General features: G+C 40.9%; 1 protein-coding gene and 1 long non-coding RNA gene across 2 annotated transcripts; both read left to right on the plus strand.

Moving 5' to 3' along the window:
* Positions 1-221: 221 nt before the first annotated feature.
* LOC113978400 lies at positions 222-2,839 on the plus strand. The gene is made up of 3 exons (XR_003537563.1): positions 222-367; positions 2,075-2,200; positions 2,790-2,839. It is a non-coding gene; the product is annotated as an uncharacterized LOC113978400 (long non-coding RNA).
* A 566-nt stretch (positions 2,840-3,405) lies between these two features.
* On the plus strand, positions 3,406-24,058 carry BBOX1 (gamma-butyrobetaine hydroxylase 1). The gene is made up of 7 exons (XM_027705317.1): positions 3,406-3,902; positions 5,528-5,642; positions 14,996-15,194; positions 18,531-18,636; positions 20,810-21,006; positions 21,794-21,960; positions 23,671-24,058. The coding sequence occupies exons 1-7, from the start codon at positions 3,534-3,536 to the stop codon at positions 23,829-23,831; spliced, it is 1,314 nt and encodes a 437-aa protein (XP_027561118.1). The 5' UTR covers positions 3,406-3,533; the 3' UTR covers positions 23,832-24,058.
* The last annotated feature ends 1,267 nt before the right edge of the window (positions 24,059-25,325 follow it).

Below are 25,325 nucleotides of genomic sequence, written 5' to 3' on the forward strand. Positions count from 1 at the left end.
TTCACTTAATTAGAAATCAGGGATAACACACAGTTTCCAGACAATTCCACACCGTCCATGGGCAACTTTTCTTTCCTTACAGCATGCTGGAAATGGGCAGAGCCATCAGACAGGGATTTCTTGTTCCTGTGGTAGCGAGGGGCTTGCAGGTGCTGCTTGAGGAATATGTTGGCCTAGCTTTATGTGGTAGCTTTACGTGTTCTGTCAGCAGTTGCTCTGGGAAAGAGGAGTGTCAGCACCAGGCTGCCTTTGTCACTCCAGCAGGAGCTGTTGGTTACCCTCTTCCTCCTGGCTGATTTGGAGCATTGGAGGCTGGCAATCCCTGGGACAGTCAGAGAGGCAAGATGTTGTGTCTTGCATGGTGCAGGTGAGAAAGAGGGGACTCAATGTGCTTGGCACTCATCTGGCACACGAGTCCAAGCTGGGAAGTACTACTGGGCACTGTAGTAGAAGTAGTGACAAGTCCCTGGTGGCTGTGAAATGCCATATTGAAGTAGCCCAGTGAAGACATGTTTGGGCAGCCTCTGTGCAGAACTTGGCCCAGAATACCCCTACCACCCCACTGTGGAAAAAATCCTCCTGAAAGGAGAAGCTTCTGCTCTGGTGCTGTGTCTAGGGGAAAAAAAGTAGTCTTGCAGGTCTACTGAATTTGTGTATCTAAGAAGAAAAACATCTAGAGGGCATGCTTGAGCAGATATTTTTAGTCACTGTTAGCTGGGCTTTCGTTTTAACAGTGTCACTATGATATGACTAACTCAAGGAAAACAACAAACAGCCTCCTTATTGTTACAGGATTGCTCTTGGTAGGGGAGTAACCCGAAGAATTGCTTTACAGTGAAGACAGAAACAGCAGTCTAGTGCAAACACTACAGTGTATTTAAATAGCAAATGCTTAATTTCACCATGAACCATTGTCCAGGCATTGTGACCCATTACCATCAGGTAACCTACTGCCTTGAACAGAGAACTATCTTGAAACCAGTACAGATGTAGAAAAATTTTATGGCATGTTGAAATGGTCATTCCTTTTTTTGTTTTTAATAATCCCTAAAACATAACAAAACTTTGCCATCATATGTAATAAAACTTTGTTCAAGAAATCTCAGAAGGACACTGCAGCCAGTCTTGCACTGTAAATATTTTTGCAGTTAGGGGAAAATTGCAGTACTTGGGCAGTGCTTTACAATTATGGTGGAAATACGTACATATGCATTTACATGTGTATATTTCTGTACGTATTTGTGTAGAAAAGAATCCATTCAGTCTGGATATGAACCCATTTTTGGATAAAAGATGTTTGGGTCTGCATGCACAAAACTAGCATGGGTGCACCGCAAATGAAGGTTGGTAATTACTGGGTTCCAATGGGACCACTGTACTCAAACATGAGAAAGAAGAAAAATCAGTATTCTGCTTTGCTGTACTCAATCATATGAAATAAAAACAAAAGGAGGCCCAAGGGCCCTGTGTAACCTAATTCTAAATGGTAGCAAAGGAAAAAATTAAAAAATGTTCGAATAGCTCCAGAAGGCCTTTGTGAATCAAAACACTGAAGCCCAGGAGGTTTTCCATGCACAAAGACAGATTGGTCCTGGTGCAGCATCGATATTTTGCCCAGTGATCTTAAGAACAAAAAGAAAAGGAAAAGATACTGAATAAATATGCAATTTTTGAAGTTGGTAAAGTCTATTAAAATGTATATGTAATGACTTACTGATTCAGGGGGTCCTCCCCTGAATTTTTCTGAATAAGAAGAACATTAGACCAGAACTTTCCTGTTTCTAAGATTTGGAGGCATCATCTTTCTGCAATACAGTATGCAGCTAGCTTTAAATAAAAGAGTAAATCCATAGAAAGGAGTGTGGCTGTGAAAGGAGAAAAGAACTCTCACAGAACTCTGTTGTTGTAGCTAAAGTCATGATTACAAAGCTTTTCCTTTTCCATTAGTACCCACAGCTGGGATTAAGGTGTGTGTACTTTAAAGCTTCAGCTTTTGAACGTGGTTGGTAGTAGCTCCTGCTTTTGGTTTGTGGAACTGATCTCAAGGTGTCTTTTTAATATCTTTGTGTGATAGATATTAAACTGACCGCAGAAACAAAAGACAGCCAAGGTGATGGATCACATTGAAAGGATTTTTGAATAGATGGGTCTGAGTACACCCTTTGTAAGCAGCAGATGATGAATGTCCCTGAAGGTCTAGGTAAGTAGGAAGGGAGGGGAGAATCATCTTAATATTGTCCTTTTGCTGTCCTGACTCCTCTCATAAGAAGCTGCTCTTCGGGGTGTTTTAGGGACTCCATGATGGCTTTCTCCCTCTGATGATTTCATTAAAGAACCTGTCACCAAACACTGGGAAACAAGCTCTCCAAACAGTTTGTTAGGTTAGAAAGTCAGTGTTACTTTATTCAGCACTGGGGGATCACTCCACTTAGCATGTACACCGATTATCAAAACTTTTAACTATTTATACTTTTAACTATTGTTTTACCAAACAAAGGAATAAGTGTTGATTGGCTACAAGTTACATAGTTCTCCTATTATTTAGTATTCTGTCTTCTATTTGTTAGTGATTTCTCACTTTTCATGGTAATTAGTCCACATTTCCAGTCTATTTATTTTTTCCCAGATAGGGAGAGTTTCAGTACAATTGCTGCGTTGTCTTTGTTAGTTTTTTCCTTTATCTTTGTTTTCTGCAAAATGTCCATGAAGTCTATATAAATTCTGCATTCCTGGTGTCCAGTTCTCAGCACTATCCCTCTCTCCTGTGCTTTGTTAACTTCCTCCCCCAGGTCTGAGAGCACCAACGCATGTCAAGCCCTGAAGTTTAATTTGTTTTTCTGATGCCTTAAACCCCAATGGTTTTCTTATTTTTCTACCTTATAAGTTTTATAGGTAATAGAAGTAGATTTTAGAAACACCCCTTTCTCCCTCCTCCCCTAGCACCCCTTAGTTTATACATTCCTTAGTCCTCTTACCCCATTCCACACTCCCCATATCAACCCTATTCCCATATTCAGTAGAAGATGTTTTGTCTCTTAGTCAAGGCAAGCCTGTCTTATTTGAGGAACACTTGTATCTTGGCCTAAACCGCAGGACAGAGTCAAGGAACTGGGTGACTCTGCTCTCTGTACCCCGAAGATGATGAAGGATGATGACGAGGGGGTCCCAAAAAGCCCCCCGACCCAATTCCGGGAGGTGGGCCAGGGGGTGGACCAGGCCAAAAGTTAGAGGGTGGACACACTTAGGATTGACCAGATATTGTTATAAATGTAACATCTCGGGCACAGCCCGGCGCGCGTCGTGTAACATCTCTTGCCTTGGCACAATTAAACCCTTTCTTATCTCACCCCAGCTAACGGCTCCTGGATTTTTTTCCTAGCACCAGCTGAGCAGGCATCATTCTGACACATGGACATCACCCAGAGCTTTTCCATCAGCTGCTGTCTGTTTCAGGGATTAAATCTCTCCTCAACGTTTTTCCCCACTGCTGCATAGACGCCTCTTTAAAGGAGTATAACCTGTTTCATAACAAAATGTGGAGGGCGGTGGCTAACGCCCTGTCGAGGGCCAAAGTCCCTGGAGGCCAAGCATTCCGCCTGCCGCCACAGAAGGGCAGGAACCTGCTCCCTGGGAGCTGCCAGGGTGCCGTGCCGGGGCTCCACGCCGCCCAGCAGCTCAGCATGAGCCCAGGAATACAGAAGGTGGAAGCTTTGGACGCGGGGCATTTGGTCCGTGTGGAGTGGGAGGATGGAAGTGAGAGCCGCTACCCCTGCGTCTGGCTGAGGGACAACTGCCAGTGTCCCCTCTGCTTCCTGCCCTCCGCCGGAGCGCGCAGGCTGCTCTTCCAGGACCTGGACGTGAACATCGTGGTGAAGGAGGTTGCTCTGGCAGATAGAAAAAAGGTATTTGAAGCGAACCATGATTCTAGGAACGCTTATTAATCCGAATTAGAGGCAACTCCAACTTATACTCTAATCACAGTTTGCTTATCTGCGGACCTCGTCAGGTAATTTGCAAAGCTTTTAGGAAAAACCGCAATTTGGGGAACTCGCATCTCCCCACCCTCATATGAAACTTCTCAGCCTGCAGAAACCCAGGCTTCAGCTTTTACAATATAATAATGCTTTTGAAAATTCTGCTGTAGGCTTCTTCATCACCAGATATTGAAAGGAAAATTCAGGCGTTTCCCGCACATTTAATTACACCTACACTTTTTTTCTCCCTCTTTGTTCCTTAAGTAAATGGCTTGCAAATCAGAAAAACAAATGGCAAAGTGACAGTGACTTAATCCATAGCAAAAATACCAGTTTATTAGCTAATTTCTAGTGCGCAGAAGTCTTCATCTTAGAATGAACACTCAAACTGAAGTTGCATCCAATAATCAGAATTGGCCTAGTGTCTGTATCTACCTGTCTGCATTAACATTTATTCCTGGAAAAGGGGAGATTATTGAGCAAGAGAAGACAGGAATTGCCCTCCCTATGATTTTTAATATTTCCTGCCATATAAAAAACTAATATATCATTTAGGTTTTATATGTTTTTATTAAAAGAAGTACCTGGCTCCTTTGACAAACTCGTTTCCTTCATTTGACACTTAAAGATGTTTTAAATGTGTTGAATATTCAGCAGTCAGCCCTGGGGCAGCCTCACTGCAGGGGCAGTTTGCAGAGGCTAAACTGTGCAGGAGTGAGTCTCAGCCACAGCATAAGGATCTCTGGTGAGGAATTCTGGGCTCCCAAGGTCATTGTTTGTTACCAGAATTAACACAATGTAAATTCATTATTCGATTAGGAAAATTAGGGGTTGTGTGTTCCGCTCAGGGACTGATGAAAGCACAGCACTAATCCTAAACTGATAGTGGTGATTTACCATCCTGTGAAAGGGCAGAATTATGTGAAATGGGAATTGATACCTACTCAGCAGCCCTGAGAATTCAGCTGAGGGTCTGTGCTGGACTGAGCTCTTTCAGTTCATGACAAGCAAACCCATATCCTTTCTTTCCATGTTTTTTTCAGGATTTAAGAAGTACAACACTTTTTAAAAACTTATTTGAAAAGAGGAAAGACTTCTCAAAAGTAGGAGAGAGATTTCTCTCCTAGCATTTCTTTTTTGCCTCTCTGTCTTGTTCTTTTTCTTTTCTCACGAGCTGTCTGTCTTGCAAGATATTTTCACTCTTCTGAGTTGTGGTGAAATGCTCTCCCCAGAGATATGTGCCAGTTTCTTCCCTTTCCTTCTTCCCTTTAAGTGCAGCTCCCACAGTGAAAGCAGTCCACACAAACCAGCAAATTAGGTCATGGATTCATGTGAAAATGAGCATTTATAAAAGGTGTCAGAATTTGGATGATGTTCAGGTTATGTTTTCATTAGTTGTTTGCTGTCACATTCCAGGGAATGCTTAATTGTAATATTACTGATCTAAATATTACAATTTCTGCAATTTCTAAGAGGGTTTTTTTGTTGTTCTAGGCCATGTTTTTCAATGAATTTTTTTTCTTCTCACCTTGTCTTTTGCTTTGTGTTGAAAGGTCTCCGTCACGTGGCCTGATGAACACGCAAGCGAATATGAAGCTGAGTGGTTGAAAAAACGGTGCTTCTCTGAAGAAGCCAGAGCAGAAATGCAAGCAGATTTATTTTTACCAGGTAGGAATTAAATCCATGTCTGTCATGCTTGTATCAAATGCAAGACAGTCCTGTCTAGAGGTGCCTGTGTGAGGACCAGGTCTGCCCAGCTGGAGCAGTGGCAGCCCCCCTTGGTGCCCAGTGCCAGGCTGTACGTGCACAGCAGGGACCCGTTGTTACCTTTCCTAACCTCTGTACCTGAGAGAAGTGTAAGTGTTTGGGCTGCATTTCCTTTCCTAAAAGCCTTTTCTTTCCAAGATAGGGTTAGTAGGTCTCACAAATGAGCCTTGTGGACCGACAGTGGCCTATGTGACAATGCAAGTGTGTGTGTGTGTGCGCTGTTTAAACTATTTAATTTTTTCTAAATTTTTCCAAAAAGAAAGATTATTTAAAATTGCAAGAGAGCTATAATTGAAATATTTTTTTTTCCCCTCTCTGTGGCTGCCTTGTTAAAAAGTAACTGTGTAGTGTAGCAGTGTGCAGTGCTGAAGTTCGGGTTGTGTTTGCTTTACATCCCATACATGTTGCAGTAGTTGAGTCTTTTGGTCACGAAGCATTTTGTGCAACTGTCTGTAACATTTACCCACTCTAAATCACTCACCCTTTTGAGTGAATAATTGTAAACCCACTAGGATTGGCATGATGCACATCCTCATTTCTTTGACAGCCTTTCAGACTGTGAGAATCAAACGTGTGAAAACTTGCAAGATTTCTGCTGTTGCTCTTAACAGTGTTCCTGTGAGATCTGCTGTTGCAGAAAGCTGTGCATCTGTATTCAGGGTTAAGACAGTATCTGTTAAAATAGGATATTACTTTAGAAAAAAAAAAACTAGAGGTAGGCTGATGGTGTGAAACTCAGATCCAAGTATCAGTTTCCTCAGGGCTTAGCAAAGGCAAATCCCCAACTGGTTTATGCCCTTTTTTGGGGTATTTTATATTCTAACAAATAAAAGAAAGTTGGTTTGTGTCATGGTGCTTTCCCTGAAAGATGAGAATTGGGAAATTATGTGGCCCTAGATCTGTCCTGCATCTGAGCTTTGTTTGGCATTTTAGGGACAAATGAAGAGGGCAGTTATGTGTCCCAGTTTCTGTGGGTCAAATATTCCTTAGCACCCGTTCTCCTAAACAAAAGCCAGCCTTTTATATCTGGTTTAAAACTTAAGTGATGAGTAATATTTCCATTCATTTCAGTGGATCCTATAACAGACTCTTCATAGTTCAGAAAGGAACAGTTTTTCCCTGGTAATATAAAAGTTTGTATTTATTTTAGTTTTGACAACAATAAACTGCTGTGTTTACTATTGTGAAGAGTTGGGCATGTTTCCAGACTGAACATGGTGAAGATGCAAGGGAAACTAGGCTTGATTTCTCAGAGAGTTGAATTTTTATTTGTAAAAATGAAGATGCTGTGGAAACTAGCAGGCTACAAAACCCCTTTTGTAGCCTCTGAGGGATCAATGTAAATTGAACGTTGCTTTAATTAATACCCAGGCAAAATAATCTACATCTCTGGTTATATTTATTAATATATTTTATAAAATATATTAATATATTTTAAGATATCAATAGCTGAGACTTCAGTAGCTGAGATTTCAGTATTTCAGATGCCATGCTACTTTTTTCACCTGTTATGGAGTCTAACTGGCTGTGATTTGCCTTCATATGCATTCATTCATTTTCACAGAGCTTACTCCTGGCTTCTAAATACAATGCGTGTTTTGGAAGCCAGTTCTCCCCTCTGCCACTGCTCTTCTCCAGCAGGGCCATCCAGGTGAAAAATATACACCAAAGATCTGTTTTATTTTTTGGGCAATGCTTTTTCAAATTCTGTTTCACGTGATAGATCTGAAGAAATATGTTTATAAAAATTACGCTAATTAACTGGCTTTTTTTAGTGGTGCAATTCTGCTCTTCCTCATATTCTCAGAAAAGCTTTGGCTCATTATGATGGACAGCTTTTCCCAACTTTTCCCAGGTTTCAGTTGCAAGAAAAAGGCTGCAGCCTGTGAGTTTGCTTGCTGCCTGGCTAAGATCTGTTTCTCATTGTGTATTGGGGTAAGTTTAGAACTCGCTTCCTTGTGGTCAGGGGAGTTACACACTGCAAATTACATACCCTTAAGTAACTAATCACATCCCAGCAGTATAGGATTCCAGACAATGATATGGAATGCCAGCCCTGCATGCTGGTTCAACAAATGGAAACCCAAGCTCACCAGACTGCTGTAGTTAAAGGTTAACCTTCACTGCTGACATTGTCACAGCAGTGGCTATTTTTTTTCTATTTTCTTTTGCAAGTGGTTACTTGCTTTTAATGTTGCTTTTTTTTTTAATGTTTTTTGCGTCAGAGTTTCTGATTCAAAAACCTTAGATGTTGGGCATTGTATCAAACCCAAAAAGAAGAGTAGGTCAGATTTTCAGTGCATGATGAAGTGACTGTAAGTAGCTGTGTGGCAATATGTCAAAGTTCCCCTTTTAAAACATTGCCAGATCCTCTCATGCAATCTGCAAAATCTGCTGTTTGTGCATATCAGGGCTCATTTCAGCCCAGCTTACAAAATACTCCCCAGAAAACAGCAAAAGAGCCATATTCTGCTTCTCCAGCTATGGTGTCTCAAAGATACTCTCCTTTTCCTTCCTGTTTACTTTTGTTCTCCCCAGCAAACGTCACAGGAATGTTTTACCACCCCTGACTCAGATGCTGTGTGCAGTAGAGGGTGCTTGTGAGGGACACTGAGTATGCCAGTGTCCAATCTCTCACTGCATTGCATTTGCTGAGGCTCATTTTCCAAGATGCTGGTATCCCAACAACAGAATGGGAAGGGAAAAAAATTAGGTAATATCACGATATTTTCCTACTGGTTGGAAGAAAAGATTGTGCAGAGGTAGTACCTAGTGCTACTTACTATTTTTAACCCTAGGTTAGGTTAAGGTTTTAACATAAGTTTAAAGGTTTCAGGTTTAAATGATTGTCCTTTAAAATGTGATATGATTTTGGATATATATCCAGCTCCCACTGAAGTTTGAGTCAGGGTGTTAACAGCATCAGTGATACTTTCAGTTTCTCTGCTAGGTTCTGAGAGATGATAATTTTAAGAGGATGAAATTAAATGTAATTTTTTTTACTAAAAGAGTTTGGTCATTTGAATTTATTCTGCAGTAATAATCAATAAGAGCTTAATGCCATGAGTTAGGCTGCCATACACATAACAATACAGCAAAAATTGTTAACTTTCAACAAACATTAAAACACAAGCTGTAGACAAAAAATAATTTTAGATGAAGTGAGTTAATCTATGATGTCTAAACTTTCTTTCCTATATAACTCCAGCATAAAAGGTTTTGACCAGCACTGTCCCAGCCTGCATAGTAAATGCTGGATAATTCCAAGTGCTTGTTGATGCATGCACACCATCTGCAGGGACTGGGCAAAGGACACCTCATTTTGTCCAGACTCTGGTGCAGGTGATTTACTGTGACTGGCCTGGTATGATCAAGAAATAGGATTCTTTTTTTCTCCTTTCCCTCCCCAAATTATTGTTCTGATTTTGAAAGAGGCATTAATTCTTTCAGAAGTATTTAATTCTTCCCATTTTGAAAATCTGGGGTTTTAGTTGTCATAATATAAACGGTCAATAAAACCAAAAAGTGATTCTACAAGGCCTTTGTTTTTATGCCTTATTGAGTTGTTCAGCTGCATTTGTAAACATAAAGATTTTTAATTTGGCAACTGCAGCTGTGTTGTGCAAGGGAGACCCAAGGCTGCCCAAATGCTGATGGCTCATTCCTATCTTTCTTACCTCTTCAGCTTTCAGAGAGTATGTTGTAATATTTCCACTATAGTACCATGTAAACTGTATTAGCTACAATTATGCAGTAGGAAAAATCCTGCTATGCTGACTTGATAAAATAATGAAGAGCATGAGTGGGAGCAATTACCACCAGGAAATACTGGCAAAGAGAATAGTCCCTGTACAGTTCAGTACAGCTTCCCTCTAGATTTTCAGGCTGAAGAGGTTTTGTGGATAAAGATGGGAAGAAAGTTCCTGTTGTTTGGGATATAGAAGAAAAACGTGAGGGGCACACAAGTTTCTAAGACTTTCAGATAGATGTTTTTAAAAATTCTGTTCAATGAAAGAACTTAAATGTCTTCACATCACAGGATCTTTTTTTGGTTCTATGATGTATGCTTTCCTGTCCCTTTTCCAAATAGTTATGGACCTTATAATTTGTCAAATTGTAAATATTGGAGAGAATACAATGCTTCCATCTGGAGCTGAGGAGAAGGAAATTTTCTAAATGCTGCTTATTTTAGTCCAGACCTTGGGAACTTGCGACCTCTCTTCTCTGAAACATGAAATAGGATTTAAAAGCATTTTTGTACCAGCCTGCACCTTTAAAAAGACAAACAAACCCAAGTCATTGAGGGTGCTGTCTGCACTTGGAACTGGAAGGGAATTTACATGAGAAAACTGAAACTCTGAGGACAGTTTATGGCCTTGCAAGGCAGGATTGAACTGTATTTATGTCTGTCTAGCTTTGTTCGTTTTGTTGGTGTTTTGGAGGGTTTTTGTTTTAGTTGAGGGTTTCTTAAATACAAAGTAGATAAACATTTTAAAAAAACAGAAAAAGGAGCTGCTCAGTTTTAGTACCTGCTTGGGGAGGAGTATCAGTGAAGCGTTCATTTTCTTGGAAATTTTGCAATTTCCACATCATAGTGGTGCTGTAAAGGTTAAACATCTCTTCAGTCAGTAGTCAGTGTTACAGTACTATTCCTGAACACATTCCAGGCAAAGGCTAAATTCCCAGTACATTAGCAGGGTTCAGATTGCTGAGCTTTTACACAGAAAAATGATTTCTCTTGCAAGTGAAATACAGAAACATTTCGAATTTAGCTTTTGTGTCCCTCTGGCTCCGTAGCTTTGGGGATGTGTGGCCTGATGATGGCCTGCAGTGCAGGGGGTCTGACTGGGAGGAGGATGAAATGGGTGGTTGTTCCTTGAATGTTCTCTACAGGCCTGTAAGGGTTTTGACAGTTTTGTTATGCCAAAGTCCAGCACAGTCCCAGACTGTGGTTTACTGTGTGTGCACTGTTTTGCACTGTTTTGCACTGTTTTGTTACATCTCTGTAACAAAACCAAAACCACCTGAAAACCCAACACCACAGCCCGTGCCCTGCTGCAGAAGGGCCATCCCATATTAGGTGGAACTTCTAGCAAAAGCAGTGGGCATTGGGAACTTGAACAAGAGGACAGTCCATGTACCCATGGAAGCCTGGGACTCCTGGAGCTGCACTTAAATTCCAGGTGCATATATTTATTTTTCAAAGTGAGGAAAAATGTCTTGGTATATTCCTTGAAATTCTACTCATTTCAGGAAGACGAGGAAAATATTTATTAGCAAGACAGCAAGAAAACCAAGAAGGAAAAGATGAAACTTAAAATATTCCATTAATTTTCACATAGTTATTTACCTGCACTAACAGTGAAGCTTAAATTTAAATTTGTCCTTCAAAGGGTGTTCTTGGCAGTTCACACAGCATACCTAGAACTATTTCAATTTCATAACTTTTAATAGAGAAAAGGGAAAATGTTCATATTTTATCTTTTCACCATCTTTCAAGTGTGTGAAAGGATGTATATTGAGTTAAACACGGTGCAGCAGTGAGGTGAGATAATATCATTCCTCAAGGATAGCACTTTTTTCATTTTTTGCACGTTAAAAATTCAACAGCTTGTCAATCATACGTCAGCTTTTTTGAAACACAGGTAGAGTACAGAAGATGGTCTATGTGGATAGGTTATATCTGGGCATGTGTTGTGTTTCTTGGACTGTCTCTAACTAGCACTGGCCAAAGGAAAGAAGAGCACTAGTGGTTGAAAAATGCTGTAACTGTGTAGTGTCTGGCTTCAATTTTTTATGAGTGCATTGTATTTTGTATTTGCTGCCTATATCTAGAAAGAGATAAAAAAGAACCCCCAAACCTGGCCTTCACATTTGTTTGAAGTATATTATGTCCCTCAGTCAGCAGGTTAAATTCCCCAGAGCTCTCATTTGAAAGCTCCCTGGAATTTGTAATAGTTTTGATTGGTCCTGTCTGTTGAAGAGATGTTGACATAAAGGAAGGTATAGATGTTTTATAAAGGATGCCATTTCCATTCCTCAAATGTTTATGGTCTGATTTCTAGTGTGTAATCTCTGTGATTGATGATTGGGCAACTTAACTGAATGTTAGCTAAAATGCCAAGTTGTGATTTAAACAAAGCAATTATTCTATGAAATATAGAAATTTTTTTCCTGCTTTACAGTGCACTCTCCTAAAAATTAGCTGTTTCAGACTAAAAGCAAGGAAAAACAATTATATCTTTACTGTAACAGTAAGAGCTCTGATTCAATATTTAAGAGAATGCTCGACTTAAAAAAGTAATGTTTTAAGTTTTGCAAAAAACTAGAATCAATGCTAACTTTGTGCAAAACTAAAAAAATAAGAAACAGCATCTTTGTTGTTTTTACCCATTACTGTGCAACATCTTTGGTTTGAACAGGTGTGTATGTTTATATCTGAGATAGATCTTTTACTGTGAGTTAGCGTTGAACACACCGAGTGAATGTTTTGGGGAGTGGCAGGCACTGGGTGCACTGGGAGCAGGGCAGAGGCTCACAGGGTGACTGGCATGGCAGGTATGGCTGTGCAGAGCCTGGGGGCTTGGTGGCTCATGGCTCTCTGCTCTGGGCCATCCCTCCCCTCAGCACCTTTTACTCCAGACACCCCTCAGGAAAGAAAAGACTTACGCACACGTGGAGCAAGTTGCCCAGAGAAGGTGTGGATGTCCCATCCCTGGAAGTATTAAGGCCAGGTTGGATAGGGCTTGAGCAATCGGGTTGCTTGAGCAACCCTATCCTAGCAGAATCATAGAATCATAGAATCAGCTGGGTTGGAAGGGACCTCTGAGATCATCAAGTCCAACCCTTGATCCAACCCCGCTGTGGTTCCCAGCCCATGGCACTGATGCCACATCCAGTCTCATCTTAAAAACCTCCAGGGACAGAGAATCCACCACTTCCCTGGGCAGCCCATTCCAATGGCTGATTACCCTTTCTGTAAATAATTTCTTCCTAATATCCAACCTAAACCTCCCCTGGCACAGCTGAAGACTGAGCCCTCTTGTCTTGCTGAGAGTTGCCTGGGAGAAGAGACCATCTCCCACCTGGCTACACCCTCCTGTCAGGGAGTTGTAGAGAGTGAGGAGGTCTCCCCTGAGCCTTCTTTTCTCCAGGCTGAACAGCCCCAGCTCCCTCAGCCTCTCCTTGTAGGACTTCACCAGAAGGATTGGAATGAGTTGATCTTTAAGGTCCCTTCCAATGAAACCATTTTACGATTCCATATTCTATGATATGATATAATATATGATTCTGTGATAAGCACTAGTACAAATACAAGGGAGGAAACACTTACCGCAGCTTAATAAAAGTTATATCTTGACCTAAGATTCATTTCCACTAGTAAGCTTGTAGTAGTTTCATATTCAATATACTAAGAGGGCTTACAAATGCAATTTGTAACAATAAAATCACTACCAACTCCCCGTAGCAGCTTTCTTTCAGGTCCATGGGCAGTGATTTCACTTGGCTTTAAACCCTGTGCTCCTTTAAAATCCTTATGAATAAAGAAATAAAGAAAAGACCAGGATGGGTTCAGAGGTCCAGGTGCAGTACATTAGGATGTTCTCTGGAATGCTATGAGCTGCAGAAGAAAATCAGTGTTATCTGTAAAGTACCAAATGTGACCCACAACTGTGGCTTCCAGTGTCCTCTGCCAGTAGCACAGACAAATTAAGTGAAATTTAACTGCATTAACCCCTGTCCAGCTCCAGAAAGTGTCATGGTGAGAAGCTTGCCCTGTGCTCCATGATTAACTTCCTGCCTTCTTGCTTTCTACATTACTGATCCCTTGAGTTCTTGGCTGAATACACTGGAGCCATTAAAACCTAGGTGGTGTGGTTTCAGTGTTGTTTAGCAAAATTGGTCCTGGCAGCATTAGTCTGTGGGGGGGGAAAAATGGGGTTGGGATGGGGGGCATGGAATGACCTTTTATTATTTTAACAAAGTGATCTTGGCCTATGATATTTAGGGGAAAACAAAGAATCATGAGAATTTAGTTGTTATTATGTGGTTTTACCTGCAGTAATGGATGGCTACAGCACTGCCTTTTACTGAAGGAAATGAATTTGATTTTGGTGTATGTCTCTGAAAATCTTAAAGTATACCTAAAGAGAAGTTCTAAACAGATGATTAACAAAGAGGTGCTTCCTACAGCTTTCTGATTTGTCCTGGCTTCTCCACAGGGACAAATTATTCTGTTGGCAGTTTTTTCCTAAGCCTCCTGTATGGTACTTAGTGTGGGTTGGCTACACTATTCACTTTTCACTGCTCTAGGTGTTTGATCCCTTTCAGTCTCTGCTGATGCTTTCAGCAGACGCCATGGAAAACCTCAGCACAAATGGTTAAGGTTTACTGAAGTTACAAGCAAGTGAAACACTTAGACAGAGGTGCAAGGTGGAGTTGCTCCAACTGTGCTCTGGGATCATGGAATCACGGAATCACAGAATGGTTTGGGTTGGTAGGGGACTTGGAAGTTCACCTAGTTCCAAGCCCCCTGTCATGGGCAGGGACACCTTCCACTAGACAAGGTAGCTCAGAGTCCCATTCAACCCAGGCATCCACAGCTTCCCTGGGCAACCTGTTCCAGAGCCTCACCACCCTCACAGTAAATAATTTTTTCCTAATATTTAATCTAAACCTACTCTCTTTCAGTTTGAACCTGTTCCCCATTGTCCTGTCACTACATGCTCTTATAAATAGAACTTTCCTGTAAGTTCCCTTCAGGTACTGGAAGGCCCCAATTAGGCCACTCTGAAGCCTTCTTTTTCCAGACTGAACAATTCCAATTCTCTCAGCCTTTCCTCATACAAGATGTTCTCCATCCCTCTGATCAGCTTGGTGGCCTCTTCTGGACTCGCTCCAACAGGTCAATGTCCTTCCTGTGTTGGGGACTCCAGAGCTGGATACAGTGTTCCAGAAAAATGAATACATGCATTTCTGATGTACTGTTAACAAAAAAATACTCCTTTCAAATGGTCTTTCATTCAACAACTTCTGCATTAAAATTCCATTAGTGCAATGTTTTGCTGAATTTTATCATAATGCTTGCTTGTCATCCATGCAAACTCAGGGACTGGATTTTAGGTGGTTGACTGCAGGACTGAGAGCATATTCACAAAGGCATAGAAATCCCATTAACTTCAGACTTCTACTGTGTCCTGAGTTTTGATGCTAGAGCAGCTAAGCACTTGTTCTCTCTCTTTCTTCCCTTTCAGAACGCCAGTACTGGGGCTCAGACCTTCAACTTCCCAAAATGCCTTTTGAAGAAATCTTGTACAATGATGAAAGTGCATACAAGTGGCTGTGCACCCTGAAGAAAGTAGGAATCGTTCTACTAACAGGAGCTGCTACAAAGCAGGGAGAATTGATTAAACTTGGCCACAGGATTGGGTTCCTGCGCCTCACTTTTTATGGGTGAGTTTGTTTTTTAATATCTTTGCTTTGTGATCTTTGTAATCACCTCTAAAGTTCTTCGTTTAAGCTTGCTGGATCTATTTTGTGGATTAAGTTCTTAAAGCAAGGTGTATGGGTTTTTTCTCTGTATATTAGAAAATCTGGCATCAAGTTTATATTCTGTACAAGACGATTGCTTCGTTGTCACAGGCAGGGCAGAAAGATGTAAAGAAGAGCAGCAATAACATTAACTGCTGAGAGAAGGAAAAGCACCTGAAAACAGATGATGTCAAATATCAGATAACAAAAAGATAGAGCTACTTATCATCCCATGGAACAAAACCAAAAATCCCTAATCCTTAGATGATGCTGTTGTGTCTCACATCACCAAGAATATGGGCAGAGTACCCCCTTCCCTGCTTTCAACAGAGTCTGCTCTGAAAAGCCATAACCAATCCCAACAAGCAGAGCTCAGTTGCAGGAGTGCAAGCAGGAACTTGTGAATCATCCTTTTGATGCCAAGAGGGAGTAAACTGCACCTCTAACTCCTCAAGCACCTAGTAGGTGAGTAGACAAACGAGGATGGCAGCTCACATCTTGCTGAGCTGAGTCAGTGACCTCCATCTGGCTGAGTAAAGAAGCAGTGTTATTAGCTAATATGTGTAATAATTTTCATCTCTGGAACAGGATTTAATTTCTTATTGGCATCCAATTCTGGGGCGGCTTTTACAACTGTAATAAAATAATAACTTCGGGTAATTTCCTTGCTGTTTCATTGGCAGCCAAATACAAGGCCTACCAAATATTATAAATAAAAGGATAAACCTGGAATTGAGAAGCTTGCCAAATAAAACATTACCTCAGGGCCATGAATTTTAAACTAAAATGTAACAGAAATTAATATAATTCTGACGCATGGGGGAAAAGAAAAAGCCTTTTTTCTTGTCTAGATGTGTGCTTGGTGCAAGCTCCCTAAAATGTCATTACTGTAAAAAGTGGAGACATTCTCTGTACCAGCCATATAACAACATCAAGGGTTTCCATGCTTTTAAATTAACCTTTTTCTTTCCCTTATGGAGGGCCAACTCCGTTAACAAAGTCTCCAGACATAACACAATTAATTTCTCCAACTTCTCATGCTCTGAAGCTTGTGTTCCTCTGTTCTGAAGCCTTGTCCAGTGCTTGGTGTGGCATGAAGGCCGTCCTTCGGAGTGCCAGCACTCCCATGGAAACAGCCAATCCATCTGTATATCCCAGAGGGCTTCAGTGGCAAGGGGACATAGGTCCCAGTTCTCAAATGAGTGAGACATGGACTTTTAATGAAGTGCAAGGCCAGATGATTCAGATGTGGCTTCAGTTCCTAGTTCAGCAGTTTTGCAGGACTAAGGATGTAACAGCCTGTTTTTCTGCTCAGGGATACTGAGCCCCTGTTGCTGCTTAATGCAAAAGATTCCTACATCTGCTTGGTGCCAATTTTCCTGCTCTGTCAAACAGCCTGAGCAACGGGCTTTGAAATCTGACCCTAATTACTAAACCACAAACCATTCCACCCAGCTTTGCTCTCCCTAAGGGCCAAGAGCCCTCTGGCATTACCTGCATATTCTTCCCTTACTTCTTGTGTGCTCTCCTCATGGCCGAGTTGATGCTTCAGCTCAGTTGAGACTTAGACAAAGTGAAGTTGATTTTTTCACATTCAGTGCTGAGCTCCCTGTTAGCATCTCTGACTTCAAGTCAGTAACTTGAACTTTGACCAAAGCTCTCTGTATGGAAGGAAAGCTCCAGGGGACCAGATCCCCTCACAAACCCTGCCGGCACAAAAACACTGACTGCTTTTGCAAAACCTAATAATGATTTTATAGGGTATTACCACTCCAGCAAATGTATATATTGCATATAAATGAGAAAATTAAAATGTTATAATTTTTTTTAGAACCATCAAGTGGCATTGTAGCCTATTAAATTAAAGATGGTGCAAACCTAGCTGCCCTCAACGCTAAGCACAAGGATGATATAAGGGGCTGGTTTTTGGCTGTCAAATTTGGAACTGTGGAAGTGTGGTTGAAATTATCATACTTGAGTAGTGAGGTCATCTAGTGATGAATATTTGCTGTACCAAATAACAAAAGCTATTTCTCCCAGGCAGTTAAACACGTTTGCAAATATTCAAGGGGCTTTTCCCTCTGGCAAGTGAAGAAATTTAGTTTTAGCATTTTGCTTAATTTCTATACTAAATACCACTCAAAACCGACAAACAAAAGCGTTCGTATCCTGTATATAAATAATTTTTGTCTGCATATTCTCTAGCATATTTTCTTTTTAAACTGCTATTAAGAAGTAAAGCTAGACATGCACCATCTGAAACCTAATATATTTGGTCTACAGTATTTCACAAGGGAAAACGAGTTTCATAATTCCTTTTAAACCACTTACACGCCTGCGATTACATGGGCTGCATATGGTGACCTACACTTTTTCAGACATATGTCTGTAGCTATGATATGCATCTGCTGAGGACTGTCTTCAGCCGTGTGAACTTTGTACAAACAAAACCCGTGGTTCTTGGTCTTAAATCCTCCTGCACGGTGTGTCACTGGAAACACATTTTGTTTGTGCTGCAAGGTGACATATTCACGTCTTCGTCATATCACCGTGACCTATTTTTTTCACTGCAGTTGTCAGAAAACATTTTTTACTGAATTTTGCCAAATTCCAAGACAGAAACTATGTGACCAAATAAATGGGGCTAGAGAGTGTCAGCGAAAGGGAAGAAGTTTCAAAGTTTTTCATCCAGACATTTTCCTCCAGCAGCAAGTCTTCGAGTTACAGGAAAGATCCCCCTGCAGAGATAGATACTCTATATTTTCTAAGGTTGTAAACCCTTAAAAATAAGTTTTGGGGAAAGTTACATAGCCTTTATCAGTTTTATGCTTCATTGATAATGTGCTACAAGTGACAGAGGAAAGTGGAAGGTTGATAAAAAGGAATGGGCCAACTTCACCTTGCTTATTTCTGAAGCCTCAGTACTAAGATGATGATTTCTCCTGGCAGAAGCCTCTTGGTTTGTGTTTACAACTGGGCTTTACATTCAGCAACGAGCCACCACTGGAAAGCCATTGTTCTTCTAGGTACTACACTGGGGACAGATGTCCCTTGGCACACTGAAGGTTATCTAGGACTGCTGAAATAAGCCTTTGTTGGGGTGGAGGGACACTGCTAAATCCTTATTTCTTTATACCGTTACAATATTTTCATGTTCAAAGGTGAAATTACTCTTTTCTGCTGTGATTTCACAGTTTCAGTGTGTACTGTCTGGCATGCTGTTCCAACATGTTTTCTCTTTTCCCTTTCATTATAAAGACCAACTTGGCAAGTGCAAGACAAAGCAGATGCTAACAATGTAGCTTATACAACTGGGAAACTGTGTTTTCACACTGATTACCCTGTTCTGCATCATCCACCTGGGGTGAGTTGAATCTACTGACTTTTTCAGCCCACAAAAGGGGAAAGGGAAATGTTCCTATAGTGTGAAATATGTTTAGCATTCAGTGACTCTGAATTTTGTCTTAAAAGAGCAATGTAAAAATAACAGTGTATTAATATACATACAATATAATATATACACGTGGGCATGCAATATATGCAGTATGATGTAAGTTCAGCATAATAAGCCCATTATATGTCCCATAATGATTAAATTAAATTCACAAAGTGTTGAAAATATTACCATATGAGAAAATTTTAGAGTCCTGCGTGTGCTGTGAATACTGCTTTCATTGTATTACAAAAGCTAGGTGTCTAAATGCTGTAGTCAAATTGTGACTTTTTAGGACTCATCTGTTCTGTTCAGGAGAGGAATAGAGGAAGAAATATTATTAAGATGGTATACTCTGTTTTCTGTGAATTGATACAGGATAGGCACTTGTTTGCCCTTTCGTAACAGACAAAAAAAAAGGGCCATTCTTTAAAACTGGACAACCCCAAAAAATATGTTTTCACCCAGTCCCTGTCATATCAAAGTGTAATCTACATAATTCACATAATTCCAGAGAACTGGAAAGTAGTAGAAACAGGTAAAAAGAAACAAAGACAATGCTGGAAAAGTTTGCACCTATAAAACTTCTCCTTCTCTTGCTGTGGAGTACTTTGTTGTTTCTGTGCCAATGTGATTTACCCACAGGTAAGTACTAAATACTCCACACTAAGATTACCTTTTCATCATTTAGATACTGTTGATGTAGAGTGAGAATGGAACAGTGCTTCATTAATAGAGAGCAGATGTGAATTATCTCATTGTCCTGTCTGTGCCAAAGCTCACACTCTACTATGAAACATGAGAAAAAGAGCGTAACATTTTTCATTCAAACGTGCTTGTAAGAAATAAAAGTATTAAAGTACATTGACTTGTTTATGAACATTGTCCCAAACGTGCAGTTTTCTTTCTATATCTAGCTATTACACAATATTTGAATTCTTCAAATGTATTTATTACAAATATGTGAAGGCCTGTGTTTAAATGGATAATGATTAGTTTCAGAACTGCCCCATAAAAATTGTTTTAGGATTTCCTGGGACCATAACGTGACTTACATTACTGCAGCCCTCCTTAGCAGGGCCAAGCTGTGTTACCCTGTGCAAGGCCAAGCTGTGGCCACAAAAGAACTTGTTGCCTTGTGCTCCCTTCAGTGGGAGCCCTGTGCCCTGCCCACAGCTTCAGTGTCCCCCTCATCACCATCAGCAAGGTCTGTGGGTCCAGCTGGTAAGGAGAACAAACCTTCTTCTCTGCTCCTCTTTCTCCTACTGAGGTTTGTTGTGGGTTTGTTTTGTTTCGTTTGTCGTTTTGCTTTTGGTTTTTTGGTTGTTTTGTTTTTGGTTTTGGTTTTTTGTTGGGTTCTTTTTTAATTCTCCTAGTGGTCTCAGAAATAGTTCACCAGCATTGAAGGGGGGCCAAGTGACAAAGGTAACAACCTTTGGTGTGATGGGTGTATTTTGTGCCGTTTGCAAGATGAGTGATTACACTTTGGGTGATGCTGGACTCTCTACAGCCACGGGGAGTTTTACTGCTTGTGTCAGCAGCTCAGACTTACACCAGTGCAACCTAGAGCCCAGTTTAGGCTTTCTGCTCCAGCCTACACCTTGGCAAATTCACTCTGAAGTGAAATGAAACTGTCTTAATCATACTTCATGGGAGAGACACTGAGCCTGTTGCCTTCTCTGACAGCCACCTTTTCCCTCTATGAGTGGATAGTTCACAGCAGGTGTTGTTTTTGCAGGACAAAGCTACTCTTCCTTTTTGACATAAGACCACAATGCATTTAAAACTATGTGGCTGCCACAAAGAGGGACTCAAAGGAAAGAAGCAAGACCACTTTGCCACTGACTTACAGGTTGCAGCCATTAGAGTACACCCCAAAGGGGATGGATTTATGAACACGCTGCTTTAATTTTCTTATTTTGTGGTTGTGGTGGCAGAGTGTTGTGAAGCTGCAGTGAATGGGAACTCAGGCTTTCACTGGGAAAACAACAACAACAACAACAAATCAAAAAAAAAGAACCACAGCTATGAGGGAACTGATACTAATGAGCTGTTAAATATGCAAGCTAATTACTTTTTTAAATGAGCCGTTAATTCATTCCAGGTCCAGTTTCTCCATTGTATAAAGCAAACAGCTACAGGAGGTGAAAGTGAGGTTGTAGATGGATTCCACGTATCCAACAAGCTGAAGAAACAAAATCCTGAGGCATATCAGATCCTGTCCTCTACTGCTGTGGACTACACTGATGTTGGGGTGGACTACTGTGATTTTGCTGTGCACTGTAAACAGAGGATTATAGAGTGAGTAGTTTCAACAAGATCTAAGAAGAAAATCCCTGTTGTGTTGTGTGTTACATTTTGGTAGAAGAAGGTCTGCTCCTGCCACCTTGTGGGAAAACACTGGTTTAACTTGGTCTGTAGTTTTGGATTTTGGTGGGGTTTTCTGTTTGTGGTTTTTTTGCCAATGTGTGACTTGTTCTGTGCATTGTTCCACTTATTTGCAAGAAGTGGTGGTAATTGGAGCAACTCCTTGGCACAGGCCTGGGTTAGCAGCAGACAAGTCTGTTACTAAATGCCAGCCAGTGTGACATCTGTATCATGCCAAAGAGAGGCCATAATTTGAAACATTTAGATTAAGAACTATATTCTATCAAAAGATCAAATGCAAATGTTCATTTTCTTTTCTGATTTTAAAAAGTTTGTGATTCTACAGTTAAAGGGTACGTAATATAGATTTTTTTGCGAATTAAGTGTCTATACTTTCTCCTGATTATCCCTTTTCCTGATTAGGTTCAATTATCAAAATTCAACCCAATAACAATCTGAATCTCACTATTGAAACATACTGACATTCCAGCAGGAGAACTTAGTTTTTGTTTAACCATGTTACAATGTTTCAATAATATCAGAATACCTTTCTTTCCCTTTCCCTCCCCTCCCCTCTCCTCCCCCTTCCCCTTCCCTTCCCCCTTCCCTTCCCCCTTCCCTTCCTCCTTCCCATCCCCCTTCCCTTCCTCCTTCCCTTCCCCTTCCTCTTTTTCTTTCCTTTTCCCTTTCCTTGCCTTTTTCCCTTCCCTCTGTTTCATAGCATAGATTCCAGAGGCCAGGCAGTTCGCATCAATTATAATAATGCAACAAGAGACGCCGTGTTTGACATACCAGCTGAAAAAGTGAGGCCATTTTATGCAGCTCTGAAGGAATTTAATGATTTATTAAACAGTGCAGAACACAAGTTTACTTACAAGCTGAAACCAGGTCAGTAAGTCGCTTCTCCTCTCAACAATTTTTCACATGTTTTTCCTGACTGTCAAAACCCTTGAGCATTGTTAGCGCTGGTACTGAGAGGAAATTTCAGTCCTTCTCTCGACTGTTTTATTTCATACTGCAGTCTTAAGCTCATCTAATAGATTACTTTTGCCATTGTTACATTATAAAGAAATAAAAATAGCGGGGGAGTAGAGTCTTTCTGTTGATTAGTCCAATGTATCTTTATACAACATCCAAAACTACATTTTATACACGTACAGTATTGGAAATTGATATGTCAATAGCACCACAGATGGGAAATATATCCCTTGTTTCATTCCCCAGCTGTAAAATAAAGATATAAATAGTCCCTCATCTCTCAAGAGATATTACAAAAGCAAATTCATTAGTGTGTCTGACTGCCTCGTACTGTGATGTTAGTGTCTTTAAAATGTCTGTGAGGAAATGAATCTCTTGCTCTTGGGAACATGCAATAAAATAATGTGTAAGATCACATAATAAACAGTGAAACAAAGTACCTTACATTACATTAGTGACATCCATCCTATCGATTAATGCACCAAAATGGTGGTAGAGGGAATGAGGAGAAGAAAAGAAAGACTGTAAGGTTATTTAATTAGAGATTTATCATAACACTGGCATACAAGGGAGAAAAATTAAATTTGCATTCAGTGATTTCCTAACTTTCAATGGCTTGACTTTGTTCTCATAGAATTCTCTTAACAGGGATAGTAGCACAGGATGTGTATAAGTACAAATAACACCAGACTGATGAAATAAAAAGCATCCAAGTGGCTTTCACCCATTTTATTTATTTCACACGTTTTTATTTCACCCGTGTGGATTTGCTGTAGTTGTCTTTCTCCTCAAGGCTTGCTTTTCTCAGCATGTGCTCTCGACCACTCTGCTTTTTAAATCCTGGTCATACAAGAAAAGAGACATCAAAAAGGACCTGCCCTCTAGTTGAGAATGACCAGCTAAGTTAAAATTACTGTGTTGTTGGTGCGTATCTCCAGCTGAGCTACTTGAAATTACTGCTCCCTAACTGTTGATGTGAGCCTACCTCCCTGTCTGTCTGAAGGAATCCACTATGACATTCCAGCTGATGCCTTAAACCCCAATGGTTTTCTTATTTTTCTACCTTATAAGTTTTATAGGTAATAGAAGTAGATTTTAGAAGCAACCCTTTCTCCCTCCTCCCCTAGCACCCCTTAGTTTATACATTCCTTAATCCTCTCACCCCATTCCATACCCCCCATGTCAACCCTATTCCCGTATCCAGTAGAAGATGTTTAGTCTCTCAGTCAAGGCAAGCCTGTCTTGTTTGAGGAACGCTTGTATCTTGGCCTGAACCGCAGGACAGAGTCAAGGAACTGGGTGACTCTGCTCTCTGTACCCCGAAGATGATGAAGGATGATGAAGAGGGGGTCCCAAAAAGCCCCCCAACCCAATTCCAGGAGGCGGGCCAGGGGGTGGACCAGGCCAAAAGTTAGAGGGAGGACACACTTGGGATTGGCCAGATATTGTTATAAATGTAACATCTCGGGCACAGCCCGGGGGGCGCGTCGTTTACCATCTCTTGCCTTGGCACAATTAAACCCTTTCTTATCTCACCCCAACTAACGGCTCCTAGATTTTTTTCCTAGCACCAGCTGAGCAGGCATCACAGCCACTGAACTTGGTGTGATCTCTTTCCAGGAGACATCGTGATGTTCGATAACTGGCGCGTGCTTCACGGTCGCCAGAGCTACCCCTCGGCTTCAGCAGTGACACGGCACCTGGAAGGGGCCTATGCAGACTGGGATGTGGTCCTGTCACGGCTCCGGCTCCTCAGGAAGAGGGTCCTGAACAGGGACTGAGCTTTCTTCAGACTGGAAGGAGCAAAATGTAGGTTGTCTAACCTCGGTGACGACAACAACAACAGAATCAAAAAATTGAGTCTTCTTTTCGGAAACTAACATCGCTTTTGACAAGGGCTTGTCGTTGAACAAGGGGAATGGCCTTAAACTGACAGAGGGGACATTTTGATTAGTTGTGAGGAAGAAATTCTTTACTGTGAGAGTGGTGAGGCCCTGGAACAGGTTGCCCAGAGAATCTGTGGCTGCCCCATCCCTGGAAGTGTTGAAGGCCAGGTTGGGTGCAGCTTGGAGCAACCTGGTCTAGTGGAAGGTGTCCCTGCCCACGGCAGGGGAGTTGGAACAAGATGATCTTTAAGGTTCCTTCCAATCCAAACCATTCTATGATTCTATCATAAATGTATTTTTTAGTTCTATAAGCTAAGAAATGTGTTGTTCATAACAATTTAAGATTTGCCTGTGCCCTGGTCTTTGAATCTATAAATGTATTGCTTCCTCTGTCAGTTTATTTGCTTTTTTAAAATCAATGTGCAAAGTGGCTTGAAAGGTTGTCACTTTGCTGGGCTGACTGGGTATCACAATGCCTTCCTTTGCCTCTACATGTGTACCTGCCCTCCCTAGAAAGCTTGGAAGGCAGCATGAGGAAAGAACCTGAAGTATTATTTACTGAAGTTTTGTTATAAACAGCACCTTCCTCTATTTTCAGAGAGGCATTCTTTATTGCATAAATCATAACTAAAATTCACTATCAAAATAAACAACCAGTGCTGTAGTTTTTAAATACACACCTTTCAAGGTAGGACTTCACTATAATACATGATCTCATTGAACAGATGTCATGTTCTCTATATCCTGCTGTACATGTCATAACTATCACAGCCACAAATATTTTTTCTTACATTTCCAAGTCCATAAGCTCAGAAACTATAGACTTACGAGAGAATGCAATATATTAATGTTTCTCTGCATCAGGATGATAAATAAATCTCAGTGTAGAGGTCACAGGTAGGGTCAGAAATCCCATCAAATGCTGTGCACAGACCTAAGATCTGCACAGCAGACTTCTGAGTAATGTCACGAGGAGGAACACAGAAGCTGCCTGGTGGCTAGAAACCACAAAGCACAAGAGGTAGTTATGGACTTTGCATCTGACAAAGAGAGGCAGCTGAACCCAAATCCATTTTTGTTACTCCAAATAAAAGAGAACACCTCCCAAAGGTGTACAGGATGTTTTCCTCTGCTCTGGATTCTGATTAGAGATTATGTTATGTAAAACTTACTGCAGGCAAAGTAGTGTGTTTTTTCCCTATATTCAGATGCCAAATGGAAAGAGAAAGAATTTCCAAATATTTTTTTTTATACTTAACAATCCTGAGTTTATTTTTCAGTGTCCTTACAGCTGCAGAGGTAACAAGACTCCTCTCACCGTGCTGCGAGTTGGACAAAACAACCCCACCTCCACCCTCTGATCCCTCTGTTCAACTCTGTATTTTCAAA

This window comes from Neopelma chrysocephalum, unplaced genomic scaffold, assembly GCF_003984885.1.
Source record: "Neopelma chrysocephalum unplaced genomic scaffold, ASM398488v2 Primary Assembly neopelma1_323, whole genome shotgun sequence".
NCBI classification, from domain to species: Eukaryota; Metazoa; Chordata; class Aves; order Passeriformes; family Pipridae; genus Neopelma; species Neopelma chrysocephalum.